Below are 25,836 nucleotides of genomic sequence, written 5' to 3' on the forward strand. Positions count from 1 at the left end.
ATGAATGGAGTAGAGACTGCTGATAGATTGGTCTGGGAGAGCACTGCTTCTGGGCGCTGATATAGGTCTGGCTGCCACTGAACTGCTGATGAACACTGCTAGGTTCAGCTGGAAGTACTCTCTGGAGCTGCTCTTGCACTCAAAGAGCAGGGACATCTGCCATCTTGGGAATGTAGAAGGAGGAATGAAACTGTTCTCACTGGGCAGAGGATGATTTTTACTTTTTTTTTTTTTTCCAGATGTACAGAAGCTGATGGCTTGTGGGTTGGATAAACCTCCAAAAGATGAAAGCCGATCTGGAGAGGATACCTTGGGACCTGTCCATGCAGAGCAAGCGCAGGTTGAGTCTGAAGAAGGGGATGCTGCAGTGCCATTGCCTACCCTCAGCATAACACCAGCCCATGGTACTGCCCTCAGGACAACAGCTTGCTAAAGTATTAGTATTGGTGTCTTTGCTATTCCTGAGCACACTGATGGGCAGATTGAGGTAGGAGGAATAACGGGCTGCTCAAGCCTGTCAGCTCCTGCTTGGCAGTGAGCAGAGTCAGGGTCAGGGCAAAGAGCTCTGTGAAGCCTCAGCCAGCTTTCATGATGCTCACAGAAATGCCCCTGGTGCAGTCAGCCAAGACTGCAATGAGGATGGAGCGTTCTGCTGCTGCAGAAGGTGATGGTGATGAACAATCATGGCTGCCCAAGAAAACAATCAGTGTGGTGAAAAGATGGGGCTGAGTGGTTGAGTGCTGGGTGAGGGGTATGGCTCCTGAGGATTGAGTGGTGAGAAGCTGTAAACCCAATACTTACCTGTGAGGGCTGTGACCTCTCAGACCAGGAATGAGAATCCCACTGAAGGCCTTTATGTCAGAATTGTTTCTTTTGCAGAAGTGAGCCGTGACCCCGGAGAACAGGGTGGCCCCTCACGGAGAGATGTCCACATCTCCTTCTGTCACCAGAACTCCCAGCTGGGCGAGTGCCATCGATTTCGCTGCCCCGTTTACATCTACAGCTGCTCTTTGGAGATGTTACGAGAGCAGCTCATCAGCCCACGGGCACACCGGCCTCCCCGGGATATCTTCTTCAGGTAACACCAACCATGCTTGATTCCTAGACAAGAAACAGAGGAGCTTGCTTGGAAGTGGCTGGCTCTAGCCCTGCCTTATTCTCTTGGCTTGGCCTCTCTTGTCTTACAGCAGCCACTGCCTCTGCAGGCCCTGGGACCCTGATTTATTGGTGCTAGAGCTGTTTATAGCCAAAAATGTGCTTACGTGTGCTGATGGCTGTGGTTTCTCTTTTCCAGATCCCAGTCTCTGGAACGTCCTTCTGCTGCTGCTTGGCTAGACCACAAGCATAAAGAGTTGGTGAGTTACTGCACACTGCTGCAGGAGCACTCTCACCAGTGCTATGTAAAAGGTGAGGAGCAGCACAGCAGGAGCTGAGGCGGAGTTGGGGTTGGGGCTGGACCCTGAATCTTCTTTTATGAAAGCAATGTCTCATTTTTATTGTGAATTTACATTGAGTAAAGGGAGGAGCTGTGAGATTGATTCCCCTACCAGGGGGGATGTAAAGATTCCCTGTGGGCCTTGCATAGGCTGTTTCTAGACCCATGAAGTGCTGTGGAAGAGGATCCCTGCTTTGTCTTTTTTCTTTCACCTTCAGGGTGGCAGATCCCTAGGGCTCTGTGGTATGACACAAGCTCATGCTAACCTGTAGCATTAGGCATTCTGGCTGAGTCTTGTCTTCCAGCACCTGCACTGACTGCAGCTCTGTGTTGAGACTTGGTGAAAATCTTTGTGACTATTGCCTGATATCCATGGCCTTGCATCCTGGTGATGGTGTGCTCAAGCACTGTGTTTAATCTGTAGGGCTGTTCAAGAGCCTTCAGCAGTCACACAGCATCAGCTCTCAGGACCTGCTTACAGCCATGGACTACTGTGAGGAGCTGCTCCAAGAGATTGATATCACCAACTTCCTGCTGACAGTGTGCAGCCACGTCCGCTCATTCCGAGAGGGCCACCAGCATTTCCATACACACTCCAAGACAGCCAGCTTCCAAGTGGGCAGCATAGAGCAAGAAGAGGAGCAGAGCTCTAGGGAACGGGGTGTCTTGGTCTCTGAATCAAGGTAGGGATCCACCTTTGTCTTTCTTCTGTTCTTAGTATTGGACCAGGACAGATCTTTCTTCAAATACCTTCTGATGCCTGCTAGAAGGAATGTTATAGGGCAGAGTCTAACAGAGCCACGCGTAAGAACAGATATTTCCAGTGAGATACCAACCTGGTATGATGTTTGCCAAGACCTTCTCTCTTATAATCTCTATTGACATCCACCCTTTCACTTTCTTGTGTATTCTTAGCTTGCTCCATGTGGCCTGAGCCGAAGGGTGGTTTGTCTGCAAGTATCTTTCAGACTTGTTTCTGGAGAAATTATGCATCTCCTGCTGCTTGACTCATTCGAGTTTGCTGTTGACTCTGGTGAAAATTGCATAGTGGTTATCTTTTTCTGATGAATAAAGTGTCATTTTTTTAAACCAAAACTCTAGAAAAGAATTAAGAAATGTCAAGGCAGAAATAGAATGTGCTTGATGCTAAACTGTCCTTCTATTCCTCAAGGCATTTATGAGATTTATGTTGCCTCTGCAAACTTAAGGAGGGGAGAAAGTACTCTACTATGCCTCAGTGTCTGTCAGATAAACACCACCTTTAGGTCCTTTTCCTCTATTTGCACTTGACTATCCTCAATTGCTTTATGTGAATTCAGTAGCATTTATTGGGAATCCCCAAACCTATTTCTTCCTATGCTGTAAGTCATTGAAATGAGGCTGTGGGTTGAAAGACCACTTCATGTTTGGAAAGTAAGATGACTTCTTCATGTCTCTTTCTCAGAGAAAAAACTGTAAGAACCCTTTTTGTTTGTTTGCTTTGTTTATATAATACATCACCTATCCCAATGCAGATTGTATAAACTTTACTGAAGGATGTACAGCTAGTGACACACTGCACCCAGTTCTGCCATCTGTATTACTAATTCAAGTACCTGGGAAGTACTTTGGCCAGCTGCCATCTCACTATCCATATTGCTTTTCCTGAGTTTTAGGGACTGATTCATGGGCGTGAGCTTTGCACTCTGCTCTGTGCTGCCAAAACACTAGGACTCATGGTGCTTTTGCTGTGAGGTGCCCTGGACTAGGTGTTGGTAATTCAAATTGTCCTGTCTCTATACTCAGCCACATCTGTTACCCTAGGAAGGTTTGTAGCATTGTGTAGTATACCTGGCCTATGGGTTCAGCCTGGCTTCAGACATCATGAGCACTTACCTGGGTTGGTGGGTAGCAGGAAAGTTTCTGGGGCAGTAGGGGTTGGGGCTGTACAGGTCACATTGTATTTACACAGATGAGGTGTGGGGAACTGTGAGGTGGGATGCTCACGGATGGGGTAGGTGATGTGTGTAGCTACTGTGGTTTCTTGCTTTGCCTGCCTGACCTGTCCATAATCCTGTCAGTGCGGAAATGGAGGACTACAGTGAGCAGGATTCCCATAATGTTGCTAGCCCCACAGAGGAGCCAAAGAGCAGTGTGGGCACCAGCTGCTGTTCAGAGTTTCCCCTCTCGCTGCTGGAAATTGGACAGCCCTGCCAGGCACACCCTGACTTACATAAAATTATCCAGGTGAGAAAGCTTTCCTTGGCTCCTGCAGGTGGTTAGAGTGGAATGTCTGCTTCATGGTTGGGATTTTTCTTTTAGGAAAAATTCCTGGAAATTGGAAGTTTACATTTCAAGCCAGTGCCATCAAATCCTCACTATTTCTTCTATTGCCCACCATCAGCCAAGAAAGAGGTAGGCACAATGCTGCACTGGCAGTCCTTGTGGAGGGAAGTAGCTTTACGTGGTGTCAGATCTGAATTTGGGTCTGGCAGACCCCTCGTGACTAAGCCCCTGGGGACGCCATCCACAGCCTGCTTCACTGCCTGGCATGGTTCTAGTATCTGCCCTTCTTCTCTCCATCTCAGGAAGAGGCATCTCGGGATCAGGCAGACAGGAAGGGCAGTGAGGACATGGAGGGGTCAGAGGCAGAAATGGCAGCTGAAGAAGGTAAAATTTGCTTACTCTATTCTGGAGAAGAAAATGTCTTTAGTCTTTCTGTGGTGATGCCTTTCAGAGCTTGGTTGTGTCTCATAAGGTCTCTGGGGATGCGAGTCTGGTTTACTAACAGGGAATCTGTATCAACAGGAACTGTATCTGGATGCTGCATTGCCACAGAGAGTGACCCAGAGCTGGAGGTGGAGTACCGTGAGAAGCTGGAGCATGAGTTCCCAGACACAGATTCCCTCTCAGACTCCAACACCGTGAACCAGGATGATGACTCCTTCAGCGTGCTAGGAGGAGGCTCACTGAATGAGCAGGAGTTCCTGGAGGAGGAGATGCCCCCACTCTTTGTGCACCTCACCTGCTCAGTGAAGCTGCGTAGCCAGCACAGCTCCATGCCTGTCCAGTCCCTCCCAACTTGTCTAGGTAAGAGCAAGTCTTGCTGTGACATTAAGGGATAGTAGGGCTTCTGTCAGGTCCCTGATGGGTGAGCAGCCCCTGGAACAAACATGCCATGTCCTAAACTGCAGTGCCTCTGGACCAACCCTCCCCATAGAGGGAGTCTCCCAGCGTCAGACAAGGGATTTTTCACCTGGTCTCCCACTTGCTGTGGGATTGATCATGTAAGGTTGAAAGGATCATGATAGAGGGTGGTGGCTGTCTTGAGCCTTTCCAGGCACGTTGGGACAGCCACCTCTTGCAGTCTCTGTATTTGCCACTAGGCTGTGTATGTGTGTAAGCAGAGCTGTTGCTTAATTCCTGTCATCTGTAATCCTCCTCAGGGGAAGTTCTGAGCTGCCTGGAAAGCTGCCAGGGCCTGAACACCATTGACTTGGGTGACCTCTGTGTGACTCTGGACATCTTCGTGTTGACACTGCCCCTGGAGATAGAAGTTGTGAATGCAGACATTCTCCACAACAGGTAGGTGGAAAAGGGCCCAGTCACTCACCCACCTTGTGCTTGCCTTTCCCAGCCAGCCAGTCTTGTCTCCTCTCCACATGCACTCAGGATTCTCCTCACACATGCTGCCACAGCCCTAAGAAAACTAAATTTTCTCTGAGATAGGCGCATCTTCGCTAGACATCCCTTTTCCCCCTCTTTGGAGCCTGTGTCTGTTTATCCTCAGTGGCTCAAACTCAGCCTGCTCTCTCTCTCTCTGTTCTGTGGCAGGTGCACCTCAGAGAGCAGCGTGTCCTTCACACGCTCTCCAGGGCAGCCATCCTCTTTCCGCTCTGATGAGGATATCATGCACAACTTGGAACGGCTCCCATCCACAGGAGATGAGAGGTATGGTGCTACAGGTGTAGCAGGCCCCTCGTGGGTTCCTTTTGCTGCCTGGGAGCTGCAATGTGGTAGCTCATGGATAAGAATGACTGATTGATTCTTACTCTTCTCTCTCCTAGGCACCCTGCACTTTCCAACCTTCCTGGAGTACACAGGCAGGCTGTTGAAGCCACTATGAATGAGGTAAGCCAGCCTTGCCTACTTCTTGCTTCTCACTGGAGCTATGTGGCCACAGCACATAACTACTGTGCCACACTTCATATCTTGCTCCAAGGTATAACCTCTGTCAGCTGAGCAGGCCTTGGTGGTTCCACACAGGCCATTGGACTTGTGCTCTCCAAAAGTGTGGAATTACCCTGACGAAATTCTTACTGCAGTTAGAGTGAGACAGGCAGAACTCTCTTCTAAAGGCTTTTTCTTAGGTACATTCAGAGGGAGATGAGGGATGTAGGTGATGAGAGGTGATGCTCTCATCCCAGTGGGTCTTGGATCAAAATTGGGGCAACCTTGCAAATGCAGGTCACCTAGGTCTTGTGCTGTGTCATTGCTCTGCTCAGATTCGCTGGCTTCTGGATGATGAGATTGTGTCTGCACTGCGCCACTCGCAAGTCATCAGCGCCTCCATCCTGCACCGAGTGGCCACTCACATCTATAACTCCAAGGGGCGACCCAGCTGCCACAGTGAGGTGGTGCTACTCCAGTTTGTCTTTGGACCTGAGCTCTCTCTGGAGAAGTTCAAGGAGGTAAAGAGGAGGCCCCGATGCAGTGTCATACCCTTAGCTGGTGGGGATGCTTATTCTTCCCTGTGTTGCAGGAGTTCAGAAGAATGGCTCTGCCAGGCTACATTCTTAATGCAGAAGGCAGTGACTACCACTACATCTCCATTAGCCGCCTGCACTCCAGGCAGGCAGCTTCAAACACTACGGGGACACCTTGCTTGCAGCAGCCAGCTGGAGCAGGCACCAGGACTGCCCTGAGCCAGGGAGGCCAGGAGGGGAGCAGTGAAGCAGAGGCAGAGGGCTCTGAGTTACACCATACAAACTGTGTCCTCCCAGAAGAAGCCCGAGGTCTCTGGGGGTGGCCGGAGAGTGAGACATGTGTCATGCCAGACACAGGAACCCCCACAGGTGGAGGTGGCCACACACAGGACGAGGTGAGTCACTGAGGTGGTCTGTAGTGGGAAGGTTTGAGACACTCTGGTAACAGAAGGTAGAAGGATGCAAGAGGATGATGGAACTATTCTTGGTGCCTGTTTTTTCTAGTTATTTTTGCAACTTTGGCTTGTGTGTAGGTCCCAGAAGAAGCACTGAGCCTTGAGCAAAACAGAGTACTGGCTTGTGACTCCCTGGAGGAGGCAGCTCCAGAGACAACCATACAGTCACTGCCATCCTCATCCTCTGAAAAGGGCAACAGTGAGAAATCACCATTGGTGACACCATCTGCAGCAAGCCTGGCTGACTCCATAACACAGGGCAGGGAAGGTAGGAGCTATGAATGTGGGTGAGATAGACCTCAGCTTTTAAGGGAACTTTTAAGGGAAGAGCCCATTTCTAGCTGTGGCATACAAAATGTGACAGCTACTGCTGTTGCAGTCTCTGAACACCACAACTGATACCCAGAATTGTTGATCTCTTCCTTTCCAGGGTGCTGGCAATTCACTGCTTCACAGTATCTAGGGTACTAGGCTGTGCTGCCTCACTGATATCCCTTAGGACATGAAGTTTCTGCTGACTCCAGTCCCATTCTGAGAGCCCCATTCTCTAGCACTGCCTGCTTATCCTGTGGTGTGATGTTTCTGCAGCACATGGGGCATGTGGAGGGGCTTAGCAAGTGCTTTCATGATCAAAACCCTCTTCTCTTTGCAGGGTCCAGCAAGCAGCGTCCCAGTCGCGTGCAGAGCCTAGTGTCAAGCCAGGGCAGCATGGACTCTGACCACCTGGGTGAGTGTCTTGGAGCAAGGGTGACTGACAGCATGCAGACGGAGACCAGCAGTGACATAGTGGTGCAGGGCTGTGGAGCAGACTGTATACCTGGGGTGGGGTAACCCCTGAGGACAGGGCTTATGAGTGGCTCTCCCAGAGCCTGCTGTGCCCAGGAGGGAGGCTGGCTTGTCAAGCCTGGGACTGAAGTGAGGATATATTGCAGGTTATGATGGGGGAAGCAGTGACTCGGAGTATGAGGAAGCACTAATGAGTGACCAGGAGCCCAGGTGTCCTCTCATGCCAGATTTCTGGCTCATCATAAAAATCCAGCAGGACCGAGTAGAGGTCTATTACCACACACGGTAAGGAGGGTCCTCTGTCCGCTGTTTCTCTGTACCATGACCTTATTGCCTCTCACTCGTCTCCAGACAGGATCTGCTTCCTGCCCAATGTGGGGAGTGGGGAGCAGCATGACTAGACTGGGATGGCATCCTTCCCCACTCCTTCTCCAAGCACACAGGGACAAGTGTACTTTCTGCGTACTCTGCTGACCCCTCTCTCCTCTTCCCTGTAAAGCAGCCTGAGTGTGGAGAAGGCAGCATCAGCAGAAATGGAAGAGGAGCCACCAGGGGAGTGCCAGAGTCTCAACCAGCTGGTGGTGAAGAAGATCAGTGAAATCTGCAGAGTTGTCAATCAGGTAACAAATCTGCAGAGGTCAGGGACAGAGTAGCCAGTCATGAGATGGCTTAGTTGAGAAGGGACTTCTGGAGGTTGTGTGGTCTGGGCCCAGCTCAGAGGGAGGGCCTGGGGAGCCAGTTCAGCTGGTGCAGTCACAGCTTGGGGGTCAAAGGCAAAGGGACTCAGTCTGGCTCAAAGTCCTTTTTGCTGTCTTCTGTGGGCTCTGCAAGCAGTAGAACTTTTTTTCTCATCCTTTGCAGCGCTTGCTGCTGCAGGACCTACATGACAGCCACATATGCAACTCATTACTGGTGGCAGAAAGTGAGGAGGACATCTGGAAGAGTGAAACGCCCTATACTTCATACAGGCAGCGTGTCATGCCCACAGATGGTATGAGTACTCCCTTGGCCATATTTCAGCAGCAGTGCTACTGCCGGCCCGTGAATGATGAAAAAGATGGTGACTTGCATGCTACGGCCCCAGCTATGTCCTATGTTTTTTGTAGATTACTCTGTAGAAGAAAGCTACCAGCCCCGGGACTACCTCGCTGCCACCATGCAGTTCATGCCAGGGCACTTCGCTTGTGATGTTGTGTGGAGCACATTCATCCATGTGCACTCACGCCTCAAGATGGGCCCCAACATGGGGGTCTCACGAGGTGCGTACAGCCCAGATTCCCCTCTCATTTTGTGTGTCAAGAGTCTGGCTTTTGCCTGGATTGGCGCACCAGAGCAGGGTCTGTTGGATAGCTTACAGCCCATGTTGCCCACAGCTATCCAGGCGCTCCGCTCGGTGCTCAACGCCTTCTCTGTGGTGAACAGGAAGAATATGTTTGTCTACCAGGAACGGGCCACTAAGTCTGTTTTCTATCTCCGGTAAGAAGCCAGTGTCACTTGTTGCCCTGACCCTGTCCTGCTACATGTGTTACACCAGACTGAGAGCTCCCTGGAGCAGAATGTGTCTATCTAGCCTCAGGGACCCTGCTGTGGCCCAAGCAGCAAGTAGCCAATTTCTGATGAGTCAGAGTCACATCAAACCAGGCCCTTCCCACTCTCTCTGTGCTAAGCCTTTACATGGGAAGCAAACGGGTGATTTTTTTGTGAGAACCAGAGAGAATTTTTTTCAACAAGCTCCATATCATAAGGGCTAATCCCTAGAAAGTGCACAGGGAAGAGTAAGGAAGATGTGGATCTTCTGTGGAGGTATGATGCTGACATCATTGTGAGCGGAGGCTGACATGTCTTTCTCCTGTATTCAGCCTGACTGAAACCACCTACAGTGGGAAGGTGTGGGAAGCAGAGAGTGTCCCTAGTCCCACATCTCGCTCGTTGGCACTGACACGAAGCCAGGAGCCCATTTACACTGAAGATCTAATGGTGAGTCTGCTGTTCTCTGGGAGTTGATGCTTTTGGTCACAGGAGTGGTGTGAACTCAGTAGTTGCAGCATCCTGGATTTTGTGTAGGATAAAATTTATATTGTGGATGTGTGGAGCTGGGTAGCAGTGAATGGATTCTACCTGACCTTGCTGACAACCTGGGACAATGATGAACTTAGAATCCATATGGAAACTGCATCTGTGTGGCTGTTTTTTCTTCTCCAGGGTTCTCGTTCCTCTCTGGACACAGCCTCGTGCCGTAGTGTGGACTCTGCCCGCCCTGTGGGACAGGTAGACAGGCACATCCAGCTGATGGTCCATGGTGTTGCCCCAGCAGGTAGGTGTTGCAGCACTTGGCAGCAGATTGACTGTGCTGTACTGATGTAAAGCAGAGGAACAGAGCTCTGCTCCCTGCCCTCCTTGCTTGAAGAGCAGACAAGGTATTACCCTACTGAGCAAATTGCTCTCCATAGCCCAGAGCTCCTCTCTCTTCTGGCTGGATGGGAATGTGCAGAGAGAGGATCCATGGCCTACAATGAAGCTTCCTGACCAGGTGGCTTTTGGCTACTTTCCCTGTGCAGGAGTGCATTTGCCTCTACCTGCTGGACCAGCAGTCTTTTGTGATCATGAATGAGCAGAAAAAGATGCCTGAAGAAAGTGGTGGTGGGGAAATCATGTGAGGGTGATACATCCTGAAACAGGCAGGGAGGGGTGGCTGTGATCATTAGGTGAAAAAGCTGCTTGTACCTCTGCTCACTTGAAAGGGCCTGAGATCACAGATGAGCTGGTGAAAGTGCTGCGCAGGCGCCTGGATGAGGCCACCCTAGATATCATCACGGTGATGCTAGTGCGGAACTGCAAGCTGACCCCAGCAGATGTGGAGGTATCTCACTTGATGTCTGCTCTGCTCATATCAGAACCCATAACACTTTCCTGCTTTTTGACCTGTCTCAGCCTCTCTTGCCCCTGGGTAGGGACTGCCAAGGCAGTTTGCTGCATCCCATTGACTGCTCCAGAGCTCACTCAGGCTAGTGTTCACTGAAGTATATACTGTGTGGGTGCCAGCGTAGGTGCGCAATATCCTTTTCTGGGGTTTGCAGTATGCCAGGGCTTCCCTCTGAATACTCATGGAGTATCTGCCTGCATCTGTTTCACGGTGCTGTCTATGGGCTTGGGTTCTGCCCACCACACTCTCCCTTTCATACAGCCAGCTGGCATAATTTGGATCAGTATCAGAGCCCCAGGGCATCCTGCTAGCCTGGCTGAGTTTTAAAGCCTTTTCTCTACAGTTTATCCAGCCCCCTGGAACACCACCCACAGAGGTCCTGCAGTTTGCACTGCCACCCTCCGCCCTGTCTTGGCTGCATGCAGTGGCCTACTATCTGCGCCAGAACCTGCTCATCTTCCTGCATACCCCAAAGTACACAGACAGCAATGTGGAGCACCATTTCAAGGTGAGGAGGGCTGGGAGCAGGGATAACAGTCTGCCCAGCTTCCACCTGCTGCTGGGGACATTTGTTGGGGCAGTTTAATCACCATGTTCCTAGCTCTGCCAGGTAGTGTTAGGGAGAAACTGACAGTCCGTACTGAAGCCTGGAGGAGTTTTGCAGGACTGTGAGCAGTTCCTATTTGGCCTGCACAGGTCTTGCTTTCGTGCAAGCAGTCACTTATGCAAAAGGCAGCAACTACAAAATTCATGCCCACAGTCATCTCCCAACAGTGTGGGAAAAGCACCCCTTTCCAAAGCTGAGCTTGGCTTCTTGCATGGCTCCCTGTGGATCTAAGGACTGAAACATCAGGATTAATAAAAGATGAGGAGTAGCTACCCAGCCCCTCAGCATCGCTGTAGCAAGGATAGAGGGTGAGGCCAGACATGTACTCCTGTATAACTGCATAGAGCTGTAGAGGCTTACTTCAGCCCAACAGTGGTGAAGGCTGTGCTGGCAAGCGTTTGTAGGAGGTTTGGGGATGAGCTCTGCCCACACTTGGGCCTCTGCTTCCTATTACGGCAAGTTCTCTAACCTGTCAGTATTCTTCCTTGCTCTCCTTAGCACTACTTCAACCACAATGGGAGCATTCCTGACCAGGATCTCTATCTGTACAACAAGCCAGGTGGCCAAGGCACTGGTGGAAAAGGTATTGTGCTCAACTCTTTATTGAAACAGGGTTTGGAGCTGTGTGTTGGGGAGTTGCTTGCAGTGTTGGAGAGCTCTGAGTGAGAAGAGCCTGTGCTGGGGTAGCATGTTCCTCTGATGGCTGAGAGGTGGGCAAGGTGTGTGCCTAGAGGACTGCTCATCCTCACATGTATGGTGGAGTGAGCTAAGGCCTCCCACAGAGCAATTTGCTAAGCTTGGCCTCTTGCTGTAGGAAGCATCTCTAGGTTGCAGTAGCTGTGGGGTAAGACACAACAAGACCTCAGTAACTGTGGGGCACAGAGCCTCTGTGGGGCTGGAGGTGGGAGCAGGGACAGCTGTTGCAGGAGCCTTGCTGCAAAGGTGTAGCTGCATTCTGCATGTAACTGAACACAGGCTGTGGGGACAATGTCATTCCTCTTTGGACTGCTGGAGGAGGAATTGGCTAGACCCCATCCTGCAGCAGTCTGTCATGTCATGTTTTGTCCAGGCCATAGGGTCTGTCACCTAGCCATGGTGTGTCTTGTGCCGCTCGTGCACTGTCTGTATGTTCTTCTGTTACGTAGGTACCATGTCGGACCTTGTGCAGCACCTCTTTCCACTTTCCCACTTCCAAGGTAGCACCTGTGGCTCCACGTATTACTCCAGTTTCCTTTCCTGTGCAGCTCCCCAGCCCTTCTGGTCGTTGCTGTTCTTTTCCTTGTGTTGTGGCTTCAGCACTGACTCCTCTGTGTTTGTGTGTGTCTATTTTGCCAAGCCTCCTCTTTCTTACTGGCTGGATAAATGAGCAAACAGAACCTGTTGCCCTGGGATGGCAGCTCTGCAGTCCCCAGCTGCTGAGGGTCTATATGCTGCCTTGTAAGCTTGCAAACAGTGAACTCCAAAATCCTGCACCCTGTTTTCCCACAGGTCCAATCAGGCATCTCTTCCCTGAGGAAGACAGGACTCATGATATTTCAGCTGTGGTTTCATGCTTTAGGTGCAGCAGCATCACTCTCCTCAGTCGCTGTATCCAGGTGTGGGGGCTTCCCTTGCATAGCAAGGGGCTACAGTGACTGAGCACTGCTAGATGTGTACTTTGTATTTCAGTGAGTCTGGGTCAGAGGGGCCTCAGAGTCCCTCACAGATGGGAGGTTACAGCTCCCTGGTACCTCACCTCTCCATGGCATGCAATGGATGACTGTGTAGCTAAACTCCAGTGAAATGGGCTGTGAAGGCCTTGGCAACTTTTGCTAACTTACCTCTTCCTATAGCCCAGAAGTCAGGTCTTGAGTTTCTCTGCCCAGAGAGACAGATCCAGCTGCAGGGTGCTTAGTACTTGACACTTCCTTTTGAATTTCTCCATTGTTTTCTGGATAAAGGGTTGTTCCTGTGTGTGTCCCGGGGAAAGATGTTGAAGGCTGTTGCAGAGTGCCTCTGAGACAAGGCAACTCTTGTACTTTTCTTCGAGTGGAGGGATACTCATAGTTTTGTTTCCTCAGTGTGAGTGGCAGTGAACTGCCCTGACTTGAATGCCCACTTCTCTCATTTGGAAGCAGCTCTCTCTCCCAATGCCCTCTCTCTTGCATCTGGCTTGTCTTGGAGGAAAGGCTGCTGCAGAACTTACACTTCCTTAGGAATGATGGAGAACAGGTGGTTGTGCTGCTGATTAGACTTGGGCACAAGTCTGAACTTAGTACAGGGAGTGCACCCATCTCCACATGGTGTTGCAGATCCAGTTGGGTGCAGTTTGGTTGCTCTGTGACAGCAGAGTCTGGTGTCACTCCCATCCTTGCAGAAGGACAGAGTATTAGCTCAGCAGTGCTGTGGGGCTGAGGTTGTTTGCATCTGGCTGCATCACCTTTTGGCAGCGCTGGACCAACTTTGCTATCCAGGCACCTAAGTGCTGGCTTAGTCTGTCCAGGGCCTTTGAAAGGGAGTGGAAGCATCTAGGACTACTGCATGGAATTTGGACCTCACAGCAGCATCTCTGCTGCTCCTTCCCTGGTTCTGTGGCCATCAAGATGGACCATGGGGAGTGAGGTCCTGTTTGACTGTGGGCTGTGAAGCAGGCACCACACCGCCGCTCTGCATCTCTGTCCCATTGTGCTTGCTTAGGGCTCAGCATAGGAAGGCTACAGATGGGGCCTGAATTTTACTCTGTAGCAACTCCAGGCTAATACTAGGACTGCTTTGTCCCCAGTTCTGCTGATTGGAGTGCATGGGGAGGACACCTGATCTTGTAGGGATGTACAGAGAGGAGGGGGCTGTGAGTGTAATTTGCCACAAGGTGTCATGTATACAGTCTTCCTCTGCAAAGACTCGAGGTTCTTCATGGCCTGGAGGGGACCGCTGGAGAGTATCTGGGCTTAAGAGGACAGGGATGGTAAGCTCTATTCTGCATCTCTCTGTATAAAGGCCCTCCTGGAGCAAATGGAGATACTTCTCCCTTGCATATGGGGAAGGACAACCCAGGAAGCTCCTGCAGGGCAAGGTGAAAGCTGCAGTGACTGCAGAAGAGAGATTCCCAGTATGATGGGGACACACTGTTCCAAACACCATGCTTCTTACCCTGGCTTCCCACAGGCACAGCTAGGCTCTGCTCCCTTGGCTGCACCCCCTCCTATGTGCCCTGCCTGCCACATGGCGCTGTGCAACCCAAGTGATGACATGATGGTCCCAGGTGCAGCATCACAGGCTGTAGGCAGGGCTTGTAGAGGCACACTTGTAGAGGGCTGACAGAGGTTCTCTTGGGTTCTCTCCACAGGAATTGCATGCATTGCACTGACATTTGTGGATGAACACGGCAGCCCCATCTCACTGCCCCATGGGGAGAGGCCTGACCCTCTGAAGCTGCATTCCTCCTCATCCATCATAGGCCTGCTGCAGGACACCAACTTTGAAAGCCTCACTGCGGTCAGCAGGCACCAACCAGAGGCTGCCAGCCTGCATTCAGGTAGGGAATGAAACAGGCCACAAGCCACTGATTCCCTGTTGCCTCTGCATCCCCTGGGGCACCTAGGAGAGCTGGAGATGGTGAGGGTGCAGAGTCATGCAGGACTGCTCTTTCCCCCCAGAGCCCTGTGTGCTGGTGCGCCTGGATATCTGGGAGAAGGGCAACATCAGCCTGCTGCAGCTGTCAGAGAAGCTGCGCGGAGCCCTGCGCCACGCTCTCTGTGATGCTGTCATGGAGTTCCTTGTGCTGCCAGCCCCACTCTGTGTGGAATCTCTCTGCCCCCTGGGTCCTGCAGACCTGGAAGAATTAAGCTCTGCAGGTGAGATCCTGAATCCCCAGCCAGCCTCACTCCTGCCTGGCCTGTGGGAGCTTGGCTGTGCTGGGTGTACTTGGGTTGGGGGTGCTGGAAGGGAGGAAGATGCTCTTTGCAAGCTGTGCTGTACAGCACCTCATAGAAATTAGAGTTGGAAGAGATCTGTGTGCTCCCCAAGACTCAATCCACTTTGCTGGATGTTACCAAGGGCTCTTTACCTTCTCTCTAGCTGGGCTTTGTCCATCCACTGTGGGGGACATGAGCAGTGTCGCAGCAGGAGGCTCTGGAGAGTCTGATTTACTCTTGTCTCCATAGGAGGCCTAAGGAGAACCATGTCAGAGACCAAAGGCCTCGCCCTGGCTACTGGTGGGGCTGGAAGGAGCTGTCCTCCTCCTTTGCATTTTACTTCTGCCCCTTCACCCAGCTCTGGGGAGCCAGTGACACCTACAAGCAAACTGGGACGCCGCAGCTTCTGGGACATGCTGGTATTGTTGCTGAGGGAACAGCTGGGAGCAGGGCCTACTATGTTGTGTTAGGCCAGGAGGAGCAGAGAGGAGGGATCTGGCTGAATTCGGGAGGCTAGGCTGGTAGTGGGGACTTCCAGATCAGGGCACTAGCTGGGCTGTTCAAGTGCACAGCATTAACTTACCCCCTTCTCCCCAGAGCAAGGCAGAGTCCTCAGAGTTGGGCAGCCCCAAGACTACTGATGACATTGTGTTAGAGAGGCCAGAAGAGGCTCGCACGAGGCGACGACACAAGACTGAGAGTGTCAAACAGCACCTGAGCCAGGATCGGGCCACAGTCACAGCTGAACTGGAACAAGCACAGAGGCAAGCACAACCTGCAGGCCAGGCAGCCAGGCTGTTGTTCCTTTCCATGTGCTGTACATTGCTTCATAACCTGACATCCTACTGGCTCTGTATGTGTCTCACCCCTCTGGACTACATCCTCTTTCCTTATACTTTCTCCTGTATGCGGCCAGTTAGGGGAGCTACCTTCCACACACAACCTCAGTCCTTGTTGCTGGACTGCTGCTAGGAGCACTGTTGGTTCTCTCCACCAGATAGCCCTTGCCTGTGCAATACCTGACACCCTTATAGCTACTGACCCAGAAAGACAAAGCTTAAGGGCTGTAAACCCAAAAAGGGGGCTTCCCAGGCTCTGCTCTGGAGCTGGGAGGCAACTATTGCACTTTTGTGCCTTTGTTGCTGTTGACTGCTCTGGTATAACCGTGCCTTCTTTCCCTTTTCCCAGGCGCCGAGTCTGCCAGTTGGAAGAAGGGGATGTAGGTACCATGCATCCACTCTTCAATCAAACCTGCCAGCGGTGGATGGCATTCATGAACCACTTGGGTATGTGTCTCAGGCCCTCCAGATGGGCTGGAAGTGGGTCATTCTACCTAGAGCTCTGAGGACAAGGCCTCATATGGCACCAAGATACGTGTCTTCATCCCTTGCTTTCTTTACCTAGTCGTGCACCCTGTCCCTCCGCGAATCTCACCGGCGTCCCATTGGCCTCACACAGCATCAGTATTACAAGGCTGTGGCGTGTGCCTGCATCTGAACACACCTGCTAAGGTTGCATCTACCATACTCTAAATCCAGGACTAAACTGGATTTGGCTGCAGGTGCTTTAGAGAGACCTGGACTCCAATGGCATATGTGGTAGTGATTTAGCTCCTGGACTTATCAGGAGGGAGGATCTGAGCTTCTGCCACATGCTTTGGGGCTATAAAGCTGCACAAGAGACCCTCACTCTTTCAGGGAGCAAGAGGAGGAGAGATGACCTTCATACAGTGGGGATATGCGTCTGTCTGCCCTCCTGTTGCTTTATGGATATCTGTCAGTGTTTACACATCCTCCCATACCTCCTCCTGGCAAGGCAGAGCTGTCCTTCTCTGACAAGAGGAAAACCATGGAACAAGGAATAAGTGGGGGAATAAAGTATTGTGCTCAGCGCATGCAGAGAGTTTGGTCCAGGTCCGACTTCAGGTCAGAGCCTGAACCCAGGAGTTATTTCTGCCCTTATCCCTTCCGTATGAAGTCCTTGTTCTCCAGCTTCTGCCTGGTTCAGTCCTAGCAAGGCAGGAATTCGGCCTGCTCTGGACAGCAGGCCTGTAGCAGGACATCCTTAGCCCTCTGTGGTGCAGGCAGGTCAGGGCTTGGCTCTGGGACAGCTTGGCACCTTGTTCTACAGTACTTCTTCCATGCAGGGTGCCCATCAGTGCAGCAGTGCTCAGCAGAGATTGTGTCCCGTTTTCTCCTGTCTTCCATTCTGGTGGAAGTGGTGAGCCTGGTCACTGCCCTCGCGAGCGACACCACTGTCAAGGTGTTTGAGCGGATCTGGTGAGTTTGGCACCAGCCAGTCAGCTGTGGCAACTTCTACTCCTGTGGCTCTGCTTATCTGCTTACCTTCAGGTCTCTTTGCAGCTACCATCAGGACACTGCCTTCCTGCCCTATAAGCCTGGCCAGAGTGGCAGCCCTCGCCCTGCAGCTGTCAGGCACTTCATCCTGCTGGGGCGCAACTTCCAGCAGTGGCGGTGCAGCACAGAACAGGGTGAGTGCTCAGCCATGGTCCACGAGAATGTGTGCTGGAGGCTCTTGGGGTGGGAGATGTATGAGCAGCGTTCACCTCCTTTCTGCAATAGACTGCTTGTGCCCAGAGGTGGGCAATGAGTTGTCTGCTTTCAGCTCCTGAGCCCTTACTCATGCATGTGTTTGTAACTGTTTATTTCAAGACAAGATGAGCAGTACTGTTCACCTTAATGGCACGTGGGATGTAAGAGCTGGGATGAACTGGTACTGAAGGTCCTAACTCTGGCTTCTTCCAGTTCACAAAGGGCTTCAGCGCTTTGAGGCCATGGAATTCACCTCAGCAGAGAGAGGCTCTGATGCCAGCCTTGTTGGACGAGACTTGGCACCCCGGCAAAGGTTCCTCTTCATGGAGATCATCGACAAAAAGGTAGCAATGGACTGTGTGAAGTTGTCTGAAAGAGACTGGCCCAGGGCTAGAAAGAGGAGAGGAAGAGTGGCTGTGGAGGCAACCAGCCTTCCTTAGACAGAAGCCCTCCAAAGCAGCCATGCAGGATGACTCTGCAAGCAGAGCTGGCATTCTCTGCAGCACTGTGGGGAGTGTTGAGGCACAGCAGCCTTTGCTGTCTCTGACTTCAGCTGCCCCACTGTGGACTATTATTGCCTTTTCTCTCACCTTGACAAAGCCCACATCAGGTTAGACACCTGTGCTGCCAGTGCAAGTACCACCACCACTGCGGTGGCTGTTAACAGAGAGGCTGTGCAGGAGCTGTTGCCACCTTCCCTGTCCCAACCTTGTCATCTGAAACTGGCTGCAGCAAGTACCACCCAGAGCACTTAGGGAAGCCTGTGCCACCATGTAGATCCTCTCTGAGCAGGTTCTTCAGCCTTTCTTCTCTCTCTCCAGCTAACACTTTACACCTATAACTGGTCCCCAGACCTGGGAGCCAACCTCAACTGCTCGCTTACTCGCCTGCTGCAGTGGCAGAATGCCCGATCCCACATTGTGCACTGTCTGATCAGCCAGAAGCTGGGACTCTTCCACCACCACTGCTTTATGGACACACCATGGCATGAGGACAGCAAGCAGGTGGGGCACCCTGCCAGGCAGTCCTTTCCTCTTCAGGAGGGACCTTTGGCAGCTCAAGGGTCTGAGAAGGGTTGTAGAAAATGCTGTGCTTTTGTGTGCTGCTTGGCAAGGCATCCTCAGACACTTCTTGTGTGTGACTGTGGTCATGTCCATCCAGGGTGTTGCTGTCTGCTCTTGGAGACAGTCACAAGTGAGAGCGAAGCAGATTCTGTGTCTAGATTATTATCTGTGACTAGATAATTTAGGGTGAAGGAGGCTGGGGAACAGGCTTCCCACTGCACGTTAGGGCCATGCTGGGCTAACACCTGGTCTCATCAAGACTGGTGATGGAGGTCAACAGATATGTTTTCTGGTGGCCAAAATTGAGTTTACTCTGTTCTTCTGGATCCTTGCTCTGAGGCTGGCAGTAAGGAGGCTTTCGTGGCTGCGTTTTCTTGCCTAGGAGCCAAATCCTTTCCTGAACTCCACTTTGGAGGTGGATGCACTGATACGGAGCGCCAGTCCCCCACCTAGCAAGGAGCAAGGCCGCCTGAGCAGCTCTGCCCGTGGCCTGCCATCTCTGCACTTCCACCCTGATGTGGTGCCCTTTGACGAAGCTCTGCGGGATGTTACCGCTGTCAAGCGCATACCCCATGGGCCTGACCCAGGACCCTTTGACCCTGTGTCTCGGCATGGGGCCCAGTTCCTGGAAATCAAGAGCATGGAGAGGAAAGGTAAAGCAAGGGGCATGATGTCACAGGCACCTCCCTAATCATCTTGCTCATGGAAAAGGAGCTCAGGAAGAGCAGAACACGAGTCCTAGCAGAGGGGACAGTTCTCTGTTCCCCCATGAGAGAGTGGGTTATGGTGTGTGTAGAGTGAGAGTGGAGGAGCAATATTTGGGGCTGTGGCTTGATACTCCTGTGACTGCTTTCTTTCCTGCAGAACTGGAGAAGCAGATGAAGATTGAAAATCTCTTTGTTACCTGGCAGCAGAGATCGGCGCAGTCCAACATGCCTATCAGTGTGAGTGCAGCCCACGCAGGTGGGCAGCAGGCTGGGTCCTCCTCCAACACCAGCTTCCTTGTGGGAAAGGGGAGCACTGGAGCTTAGAGCAGATTGTTGGGGATGGTGTTTGGCAGTGGAACAGTGCCCTCTGCTTGAGCTTCTTGGGTGCTGGGCTCCAGCACACTTAGACGTGCTGCCCAGCACTGGATAAGCTGTAAAGCAGGGGGTTTCTTTCTATTGTTTGATCTCTGCTTCAGTAGCAGTGCTGTGTTTTGGACAACTTGTTTCCAGGCTTGATGAGAAGTGACTTCTGTAACTGTGTTCTGCTTGTGCTGTGCAGCTTGCAGACCTGGAGACCTTGAAGCAGTCCTCACGCCTGGTTCACTACTGTGCCACCCCTTTGCTCTTTGACCCAGCCTTCAGGCAACAGATACAGACTGACCAGCAGGGCAAGGCAGAGGGGAAGGTGAGTGTCAGCAAGCACCTGTGGTGTTGGGCTTTGTGCACTGGCGCAGGGGATGGCTTTGCAGTTGTTTTTCACCCTGCATTACAGGATGAATTTGGACCCTGTAAAATGGAGACTGAGAAAATCCTTGGGTCCTTAAAGCCTGCAATCACACCATCCCTGGGGAAGACCAACTTCCTTGTTCTACCCAGGGAATTCAGGGCAGAGTCTAGTGAAGCCATCAGACAGTGTCATCTGATACAGACCTGTGAGAAATCAAAACTTCCCTTTATGCATTCAGCAGCCAGACTTGATAAACCTTGCCTGGACCCAGCAAATAGCTGAAACAATTGAAAGCAAGCAAGCTGAATCCTGAGCAGGTTGTAACCTGACAGATTCTAACTGGTGCAGATCCTGTATTGGCTGCTCATGGTCTGTATATGTGTCAGAAGGGAAGAAGAGGTTGTTGTAATTTATCTAAACGTCAAAAGGATTCTGACAGAGACTTTAAGCAGAGGTTGCTGCAGAAATTGAGCGCTTGCAAGTGAAAGGAAAGGTATCATCGCAGAATGAAAACTTCACTTTGTTTTTGCAACTGAGCAAAATGAAAATTGGTTAGCCAATTTGAAGAACCTGGCAGCAGGGGCTCCAAGGTTGTGTATTGGCTTCTGTATCTCCAGATCATTTATCGCAGTACATATGAGATGCCAAGCTTTGGCTGTTCAGATTGTTCAGAACAGAAAAAGACTGCAAGGAACTCGAGAGGGACCTGAGTAGGCTGTGAAATGAGAGGTATTGTGGGAGGTGGGACCTGCTTCCCAGTAAAACACAGCACACTGTGGAGAGAAATTTGAACTCCTCCTGTATTGTACACTAACTGCAGAGCCTGTACAGAGCCGACAGCTCAGTGGGTTTCTTCAATTCATGAACAGTTGGATACAAAACGCAAACCATTTAGAGATATATCAGAAAGGGTTGTTAGTATTATGGGTAATATTCCAATATGTTTCTAAAATACTAGTGTGTTAATGTCCTCATCTAGACATTAAGTGTGGGACCAAGCATCTTATGGCAAAGGCAGTGAACTAGACAGACTCAGGGAAAGTCAGAGAGTAGCCAGAGAGACCCCAGATAAAGAGACTGCTCCTGGGGTAGGTGAATGAAAGAGGGGATAGAAATATGTAAAAGACCCACAGGCCTGAAGTAGAGAGATCAAGAAAAGAAACCTCAGTCTCTCACAGCAAAAAGCAAGGAGTTTTCAAGACATCAAAAGGAGTGTTGAAAATGGTTAAAAAGAAACACTATTCCTATTCAGTGCCACTCAACTACTGGGAAATCCTGAGAAGTCAACAGGATTCATAAGAGAATTGGATTTTTACCAGGGCTGTAGAAGCTAAAGCTCTGTTGAGCCTTGTGTGAACCAGCTGTGAGTCACTAACACTTTGTGGAAGCCATCCTGTGGCTTTTCCCATGTGGATTTTCCTCTTCTGCCAGGGCACAGTGTCCTTCAGCCTGCTGCAGTGCTATTAGGTCAGTCCACAGCTGGATAAATCTTGGATCTCATATTTCAGCACATGCACTAGGACAGTATTTGGGAAACCAGCTTGTTAGTGCTCTGTGGCAGAGGGAGGTCTGCCCTCTGCTCAACCTGAGCACCTGTTGGTGTCCCAGTGAGTGTCACCTGCTGGGGCCAGTCAGTGTGTCTCCTTAGGGAATTATTTTCTCTTCCAGAAGCGCCACCGCTCGAATGACTCTACCGCTTCAGGGAGAGACCGCAGCCACAGCTGTGACTCCATGGAAGCACTGCCCTGCAAAGGGAAGGAGGAGCCCTGGCTGCAGGAGATGTGCAATGCCTTCTTGCAGCAATACATCCAGTACCTGCAGAGCATGGGCTTCATCCTGGTCCAGGTGCGGCCTCCTTCACCCACCACTCGCAGGTCAGTGATGTTGCAGGAACCCTGTTGTTAGAGCAGGGCCAAAAGCCTGAGCTATGCCTTGGTTTGGCCCAACAGCTATCAGCTCCTCTGCTGAAGGCTGTCTTTGCTGTCATTTCCAGTAGCACAAGCCGGATCCGAGCTCTTGCATCCATGGGTGTGGAGGGGAGAGGGTCTTTTTCCTACACGAAGCCAAAAGCAGAGGGGAGTCCAAAGGTAAGTGCATGTCATTTAGAAGGGTGGAACTGGGAATGAACTCAGGCTGTGGAGTGGAGCAGTTCTCTTGGTTAGCTTCTGAATCATTTTCATGGAGAAAGGATGAGAGAGAACAGAAAGCACTAAAGCCAAAAAAAGTCTGCCTTGACCAGGACCATCTTTGGGATGTTGGTTCCCTCCTTGCCCTCCTGTGTGCCTTCCTGCAGTCCTCAGAGCCCCTTCCTGGGACTAGATTGAGCTAAGGAAAACGTCAAAAGAGAGAGCAACAACTTGGAGGGGACTCAGAAGAGGAACAGGGTGACCTGGGACCCAGACAGATGCCTTGTGATTTTGGAGGTTTACCTGTCAGAAAAGCCTCAGCATCTGTGGTTAAGGGCAACCCTGGGGTAGAAGGATCATTAGCTAGAGTGAGATGAACACTGAAGTTCAAGAGGTCAGAGAAGATAACCTGGAATGGTTCTACTGTGAAAACAGGCTAGGGTTCCTCATTTTTAAAGAAGTGCCAACTAGGACAGAGCTCTACCAAATTACAGCCTGGAAAGGGATTGAATCCTTGCTGTCTTATTTGATACAACATCTAGGCACCATTAAATCAAAGTACTGAGAGCTAATTTCAAAGCTGCAGGCTGATATAAGCTCAGTTGAGGAGGCTCCTCTACTTCCACCTCTGTCACAGAGCCTTCTGGCAGCCTCACACCCTGGTATGCAGGCTGCTCTCCTGTGTCTGAAAGCCTCTTCTCTTTTGTCCTTCTTTTCCCAGAGCACAAGCCCTGCTGTTGCCACCTATCATCTACAGAGGGCTCTTCCAGGTGGAATTGTGCTGATGGAATTGGCCTTCCAGGTAAGAAAGTACAAAGTATGATCTCTGGGTGTTCAGGGACAATATTCAGAGGTGACAAAGGGAGTGATGAGGAGGAGTGCAGCAGGGCCATGTGATTCTTCATTTCTGTCCTGCCTCTTCCATGAGCCTGCAGGAGTGTAGATCAGCTAGACAACATTCTGCAGGGCTCAGAACAGTAAGAATTGCCTGCAGGAGGGTAATAAAAGGTGCAAGGGCTCAGCACCAGATAGAGTGCTTTGTGCTTGGCCATGTGTTGGCTGGGCTGGCGTGGTTCAAACCGGGGGGAGCAAGTGTTTGGGACTCAGCCCAGGGAGTGAAGATGGGGGGATGCTCTCCTTCCCTGGAGAGACCCAAGGCCTGTGCTGTGCTCATATGCTTTCTCCTCCAGGGCTATTACTTCTGTGTGAAGCAGTATGCACTGGAGTGCTCACGGATCCCTATGGGCCAGTCTGTAAACTCCCAGGTAATGGCTTTGCAGGCACAGCTGGGCAGTGCCTTGTCTCTCTTCCCACTGGCTCTGCATCTCTCCATCAGGGCACTCTTACAGCCGGAGCTCACAGCCAGAGCTGTATGGGACCCAGCTCCATCTCTGAGCATGCAGTACATACCACTGGCTGCACTTCCACTCTCCCTGCCCTCAGCACCTGGCCATGGGAGCTGCCTCTTGCCTCCTTTGCCAGTGCCTTCCATAGAAGTACACATCACAGTGGGCAGCTCAGCCTGGAAGGAGGATGGTACAGATCCCAGATGCTGGCATGGGGGCAGGACCTTGTGTGTTAATTGCTTTTTGCCCTGCCTTTCATAGGGCAGAGCCTATAGGCTCCTCTCTGGGCTCATCCTGGCTGTGCAGGTTGTCCTCTGACACGTGGCAGCAGCAGTAGAGGTTGTACAGAGAGTAAGGGCAGCCTGTTATCTTGCCAATACCTCCTGCCTGATGCTTTTCCTTGTTTGCCCCTTTCTTAAACCAAGGAATTATAGTGTGGGTCAACTGCCCAAAGGTGTCAGAGAACCAAAGATTGTGGGCTGTGGCATGAGGGTGAGGCTGAACCAACTTGTTCCCTGGCACAGCAGCTGCAGTTGTGCTGGGAGCATAGCCAGGGTACTGCTGCCGCAGTGAAGAACTGGCATGCTGGGCACAGCTGTGACACACTGCTGGATCTGGTATCTCAGCATCCAGCTTGGGTCCCCGTTAGTTACTGAGCACAGGGCATTAGCAACTCTGCTGTTGCCCATCTCTGTGTTCAGCCTCTCCCCACGGGCCCCTGTGTTCCTTCCTGCTCTCAAGGGACGTTCAGGGAGTCAATCTTTGCCTGTAGATCCAGAAGTTGCTGGGCTTCAGCCCCAGTAGGTCCTGTACCGGCAGTGCAGAGCAACACTCAGCTGAAAGGGGACTGTGTCCTTCTTCATAGTCACATGGCTTTCAGCTCAAGGGAGGGATGAACTTCATGCCAAAAGGGAGGCAGTGCCAACTAGTCTGTGCTGCTACTGGAGACCAGGAGTGGGGTCAAGCATGGAAAGAGCCACCAAGCTGGATTCCTTGGGGCCAGGCCTGTAGTTGTTCTATTTGCATCATGCCTGCAGCTTCTTGGCTGCATCCTGCTCCAGTGTCATGGCAGGGATGGCTGCACTGGCTCTGCCATGCCTTACTGTCAGCAGGGCTTTGCAGGAGGGTGTGAAGTTTCTACTAACGTTCCTGTCTTGACTCTGTGTCCCTCCACAGCTCTCTATGCTCTTCACAGAGGAGTGTGACAAGGTGCGGGACCTCATGCACGTGCATTCATTCAGCTACGACTTCCATTTGCGTATAGTCCACCAGTATCTGCTGGGCTCCCACATGACTCTCCGCCAGGGCTACCATCTCACCAGCTTCCTGGAGGATTTCATTGCCCACCACACTGACATCCCCAAATTTGGCCGCAACCATGTTTTCCAAGGTGTGTAGTTCAGCATGTGATCAGTGTGGGGTTGATTACCAGCCCATAATTTGGCACAAGGTTGCCAGGTGCTTTACAAATAAACTTGACCTTTGGAGTGTCCAGGGAGATGACAGAGAGACACTTACATGAGGGGTACAGCTCTAGGGGAAGTCCTTCTTGCCCTATTGTGGAAGGGAGGTGGGTTGCTCTAGAACTCTGTCCCTGAGTAGTTTGTGAGACACCACTTTACCCAGGTAAGAGACACTGTCTCCTGTGATAGCAGTGTGTGTCCTCTTCCACTAGGCACGCTGGCCCTGCCCACCAACATGATCACTGCGCACCAGCTGTACAATTACATTGCTGACCATGCCAACACCTACCACATGAAGCCCCTACGCATGGCCCGGCCAGCCACAAGCAGTGACAGCAAGAAGGGGACACCAGGCACGGAGCAGAATGAATATGCACTCGTCTCTATTTGGAACAGGTAAGTGCATCTACTGCAAGTTCCTGGAGCTGCTAGGAGTTTGTGGGTACTCGCCAGGCCTGGGGACACTGCCCCAAGGTGCTAACAAAGCTGACTGTTGTACAGCATGCCAGGCAGCAGTTCTGCTCAGCTTTTCTGAGATGGCCAACAGGGGTGTTGTGCATGTGTACACATGTGTTTGACATTTCTTATAGTACTTCTGAAGAGCCCTGCTGTGTCAAATTCCCGATAGTTCTGTTGTGACCAAGAGCTCTGGGGAAACAAAGTGAAGTTCCCTTCATACTGATGTGTTTTTTGCTCTCAGCTCGGGCTCCTACAAGGACTCTGAAGGTCTGCGTCATCATGATGACTTTGATGTGTCCCTCCTGGTATGTCACAGTGCAGCACCGTTTGAGGAGCAGAGTGAGGCAGAGAGACGCATGCTCCGGTGAGCACTAGGGACCCTGACGCAGTCACCAAAGCTTCCTGGCTGGGGAGGAGGGCTCTGGGAGGGACTGGCTCTGTCTGCAACATGACAGGCAGGTTCGGTGGTGGCTGAGGAGGGTCCTTGCAGAAAACTGGGCAGTGTGGTATCTGTCCTTGTCTGGACAGAGAAGAACCCTTACTGGAAGGTTCAGAGACCCATGATTCATTTGCAGTCAGCTGACAAGCTCTTCCCCAGGTGACAGGTG

At 51.5% G+C, this 25,836-nt stretch overlaps 1 protein-coding gene across 1 annotated transcript in view; it reads left to right on the plus strand.

Annotated features, from left to right (window-relative positions):
• Positions 1–25,836, plus strand: part of SZT2 (SZT2 subunit of KICSTOR complex) — a 55,914-nt gene that overhangs the window by 25,261 nt on the left and 4,817 nt on the right. Inside the window, exons 25-67 of the mRNA XM_054384618.1 lie at positions 880–1,078; positions 1,295–1,407; positions 1,860–2,118; positions 3,496–3,661; positions 3,737–3,829; positions 4,003–4,084; positions 4,223–4,504; positions 4,861–4,999; positions 5,249–5,365; positions 5,482–5,545; positions 5,920–6,105; positions 6,177–6,515; positions 6,654–6,774; positions 7,228–7,302; positions 7,508–7,646; positions 7,864–7,981; positions 8,223–8,352; positions 8,468–8,620; positions 8,735–8,837; positions 9,221–9,338; positions 9,564–9,675; positions 10,103–10,221; positions 10,628–10,792; positions 11,390–11,474; positions 14,217–14,405; positions 14,527–14,724; positions 15,034–15,203; positions 15,382–15,548; positions 15,973–16,070; positions 16,931–17,063; positions 17,148–17,275; positions 17,550–17,680; positions 18,158–18,340; positions 18,786–19,053; positions 19,265–19,344; positions 19,667–19,792; positions 21,503–21,708; positions 21,831–21,921; positions 22,682–22,762; positions 23,151–23,225; positions 24,483–24,696; positions 24,982–25,165; positions 25,470–25,592. Coding sequence (XP_054240593.1) covers positions 880–1,078; positions 1,295–1,407; positions 1,860–2,118; positions 3,496–3,661; positions 3,737–3,829; positions 4,003–4,084; positions 4,223–4,504; positions 4,861–4,999; positions 5,249–5,365; positions 5,482–5,545; positions 5,920–6,105; positions 6,177–6,515; positions 6,654–6,774; positions 7,228–7,302; positions 7,508–7,646; positions 7,864–7,981; positions 8,223–8,352; positions 8,468–8,620; positions 8,735–8,837; positions 9,221–9,338; positions 9,564–9,675; positions 10,103–10,221; positions 10,628–10,792; positions 11,390–11,474; positions 14,217–14,405; positions 14,527–14,724; positions 15,034–15,203; positions 15,382–15,548; positions 15,973–16,070; positions 16,931–17,063; positions 17,148–17,275; positions 17,550–17,680; positions 18,158–18,340; positions 18,786–19,053; positions 19,265–19,344; positions 19,667–19,792; positions 21,503–21,708; positions 21,831–21,921; positions 22,682–22,762; positions 23,151–23,225; positions 24,483–24,696; positions 24,982–25,165; positions 25,470–25,592 — 6,322 coding nt within the window. The remainder of the gene's footprint in view (positions 1–879; positions 1,079–1,294; positions 1,408–1,859; positions 2,119–3,495; positions 3,662–3,736; positions 3,830–4,002; positions 4,085–4,222; positions 4,505–4,860; positions 5,000–5,248; positions 5,366–5,481; positions 5,546–5,919; positions 6,106–6,176; positions 6,516–6,653; positions 6,775–7,227; positions 7,303–7,507; positions 7,647–7,863; positions 7,982–8,222; positions 8,353–8,467; positions 8,621–8,734; positions 8,838–9,220; positions 9,339–9,563; positions 9,676–10,102; positions 10,222–10,627; positions 10,793–11,389; positions 11,475–14,216; positions 14,406–14,526; positions 14,725–15,033; positions 15,204–15,381; positions 15,549–15,972; positions 16,071–16,930; positions 17,064–17,147; positions 17,276–17,549; positions 17,681–18,157; positions 18,341–18,785; positions 19,054–19,264; positions 19,345–19,666; positions 19,793–21,502; positions 21,709–21,830; positions 21,922–22,681; positions 22,763–23,150; positions 23,226–24,482; positions 24,697–24,981; positions 25,166–25,469; positions 25,593–25,836) is intronic.

The sequence above is a fragment of the Indicator indicator genome, chromosome 10 (genome assembly GCF_027791375.1).
Source record: "Indicator indicator isolate 239-I01 chromosome 10, UM_Iind_1.1, whole genome shotgun sequence".
In the NCBI taxonomy this organism is placed as follows: Eukaryota; Metazoa; Chordata; class Aves; order Piciformes; family Indicatoridae; genus Indicator; species Indicator indicator.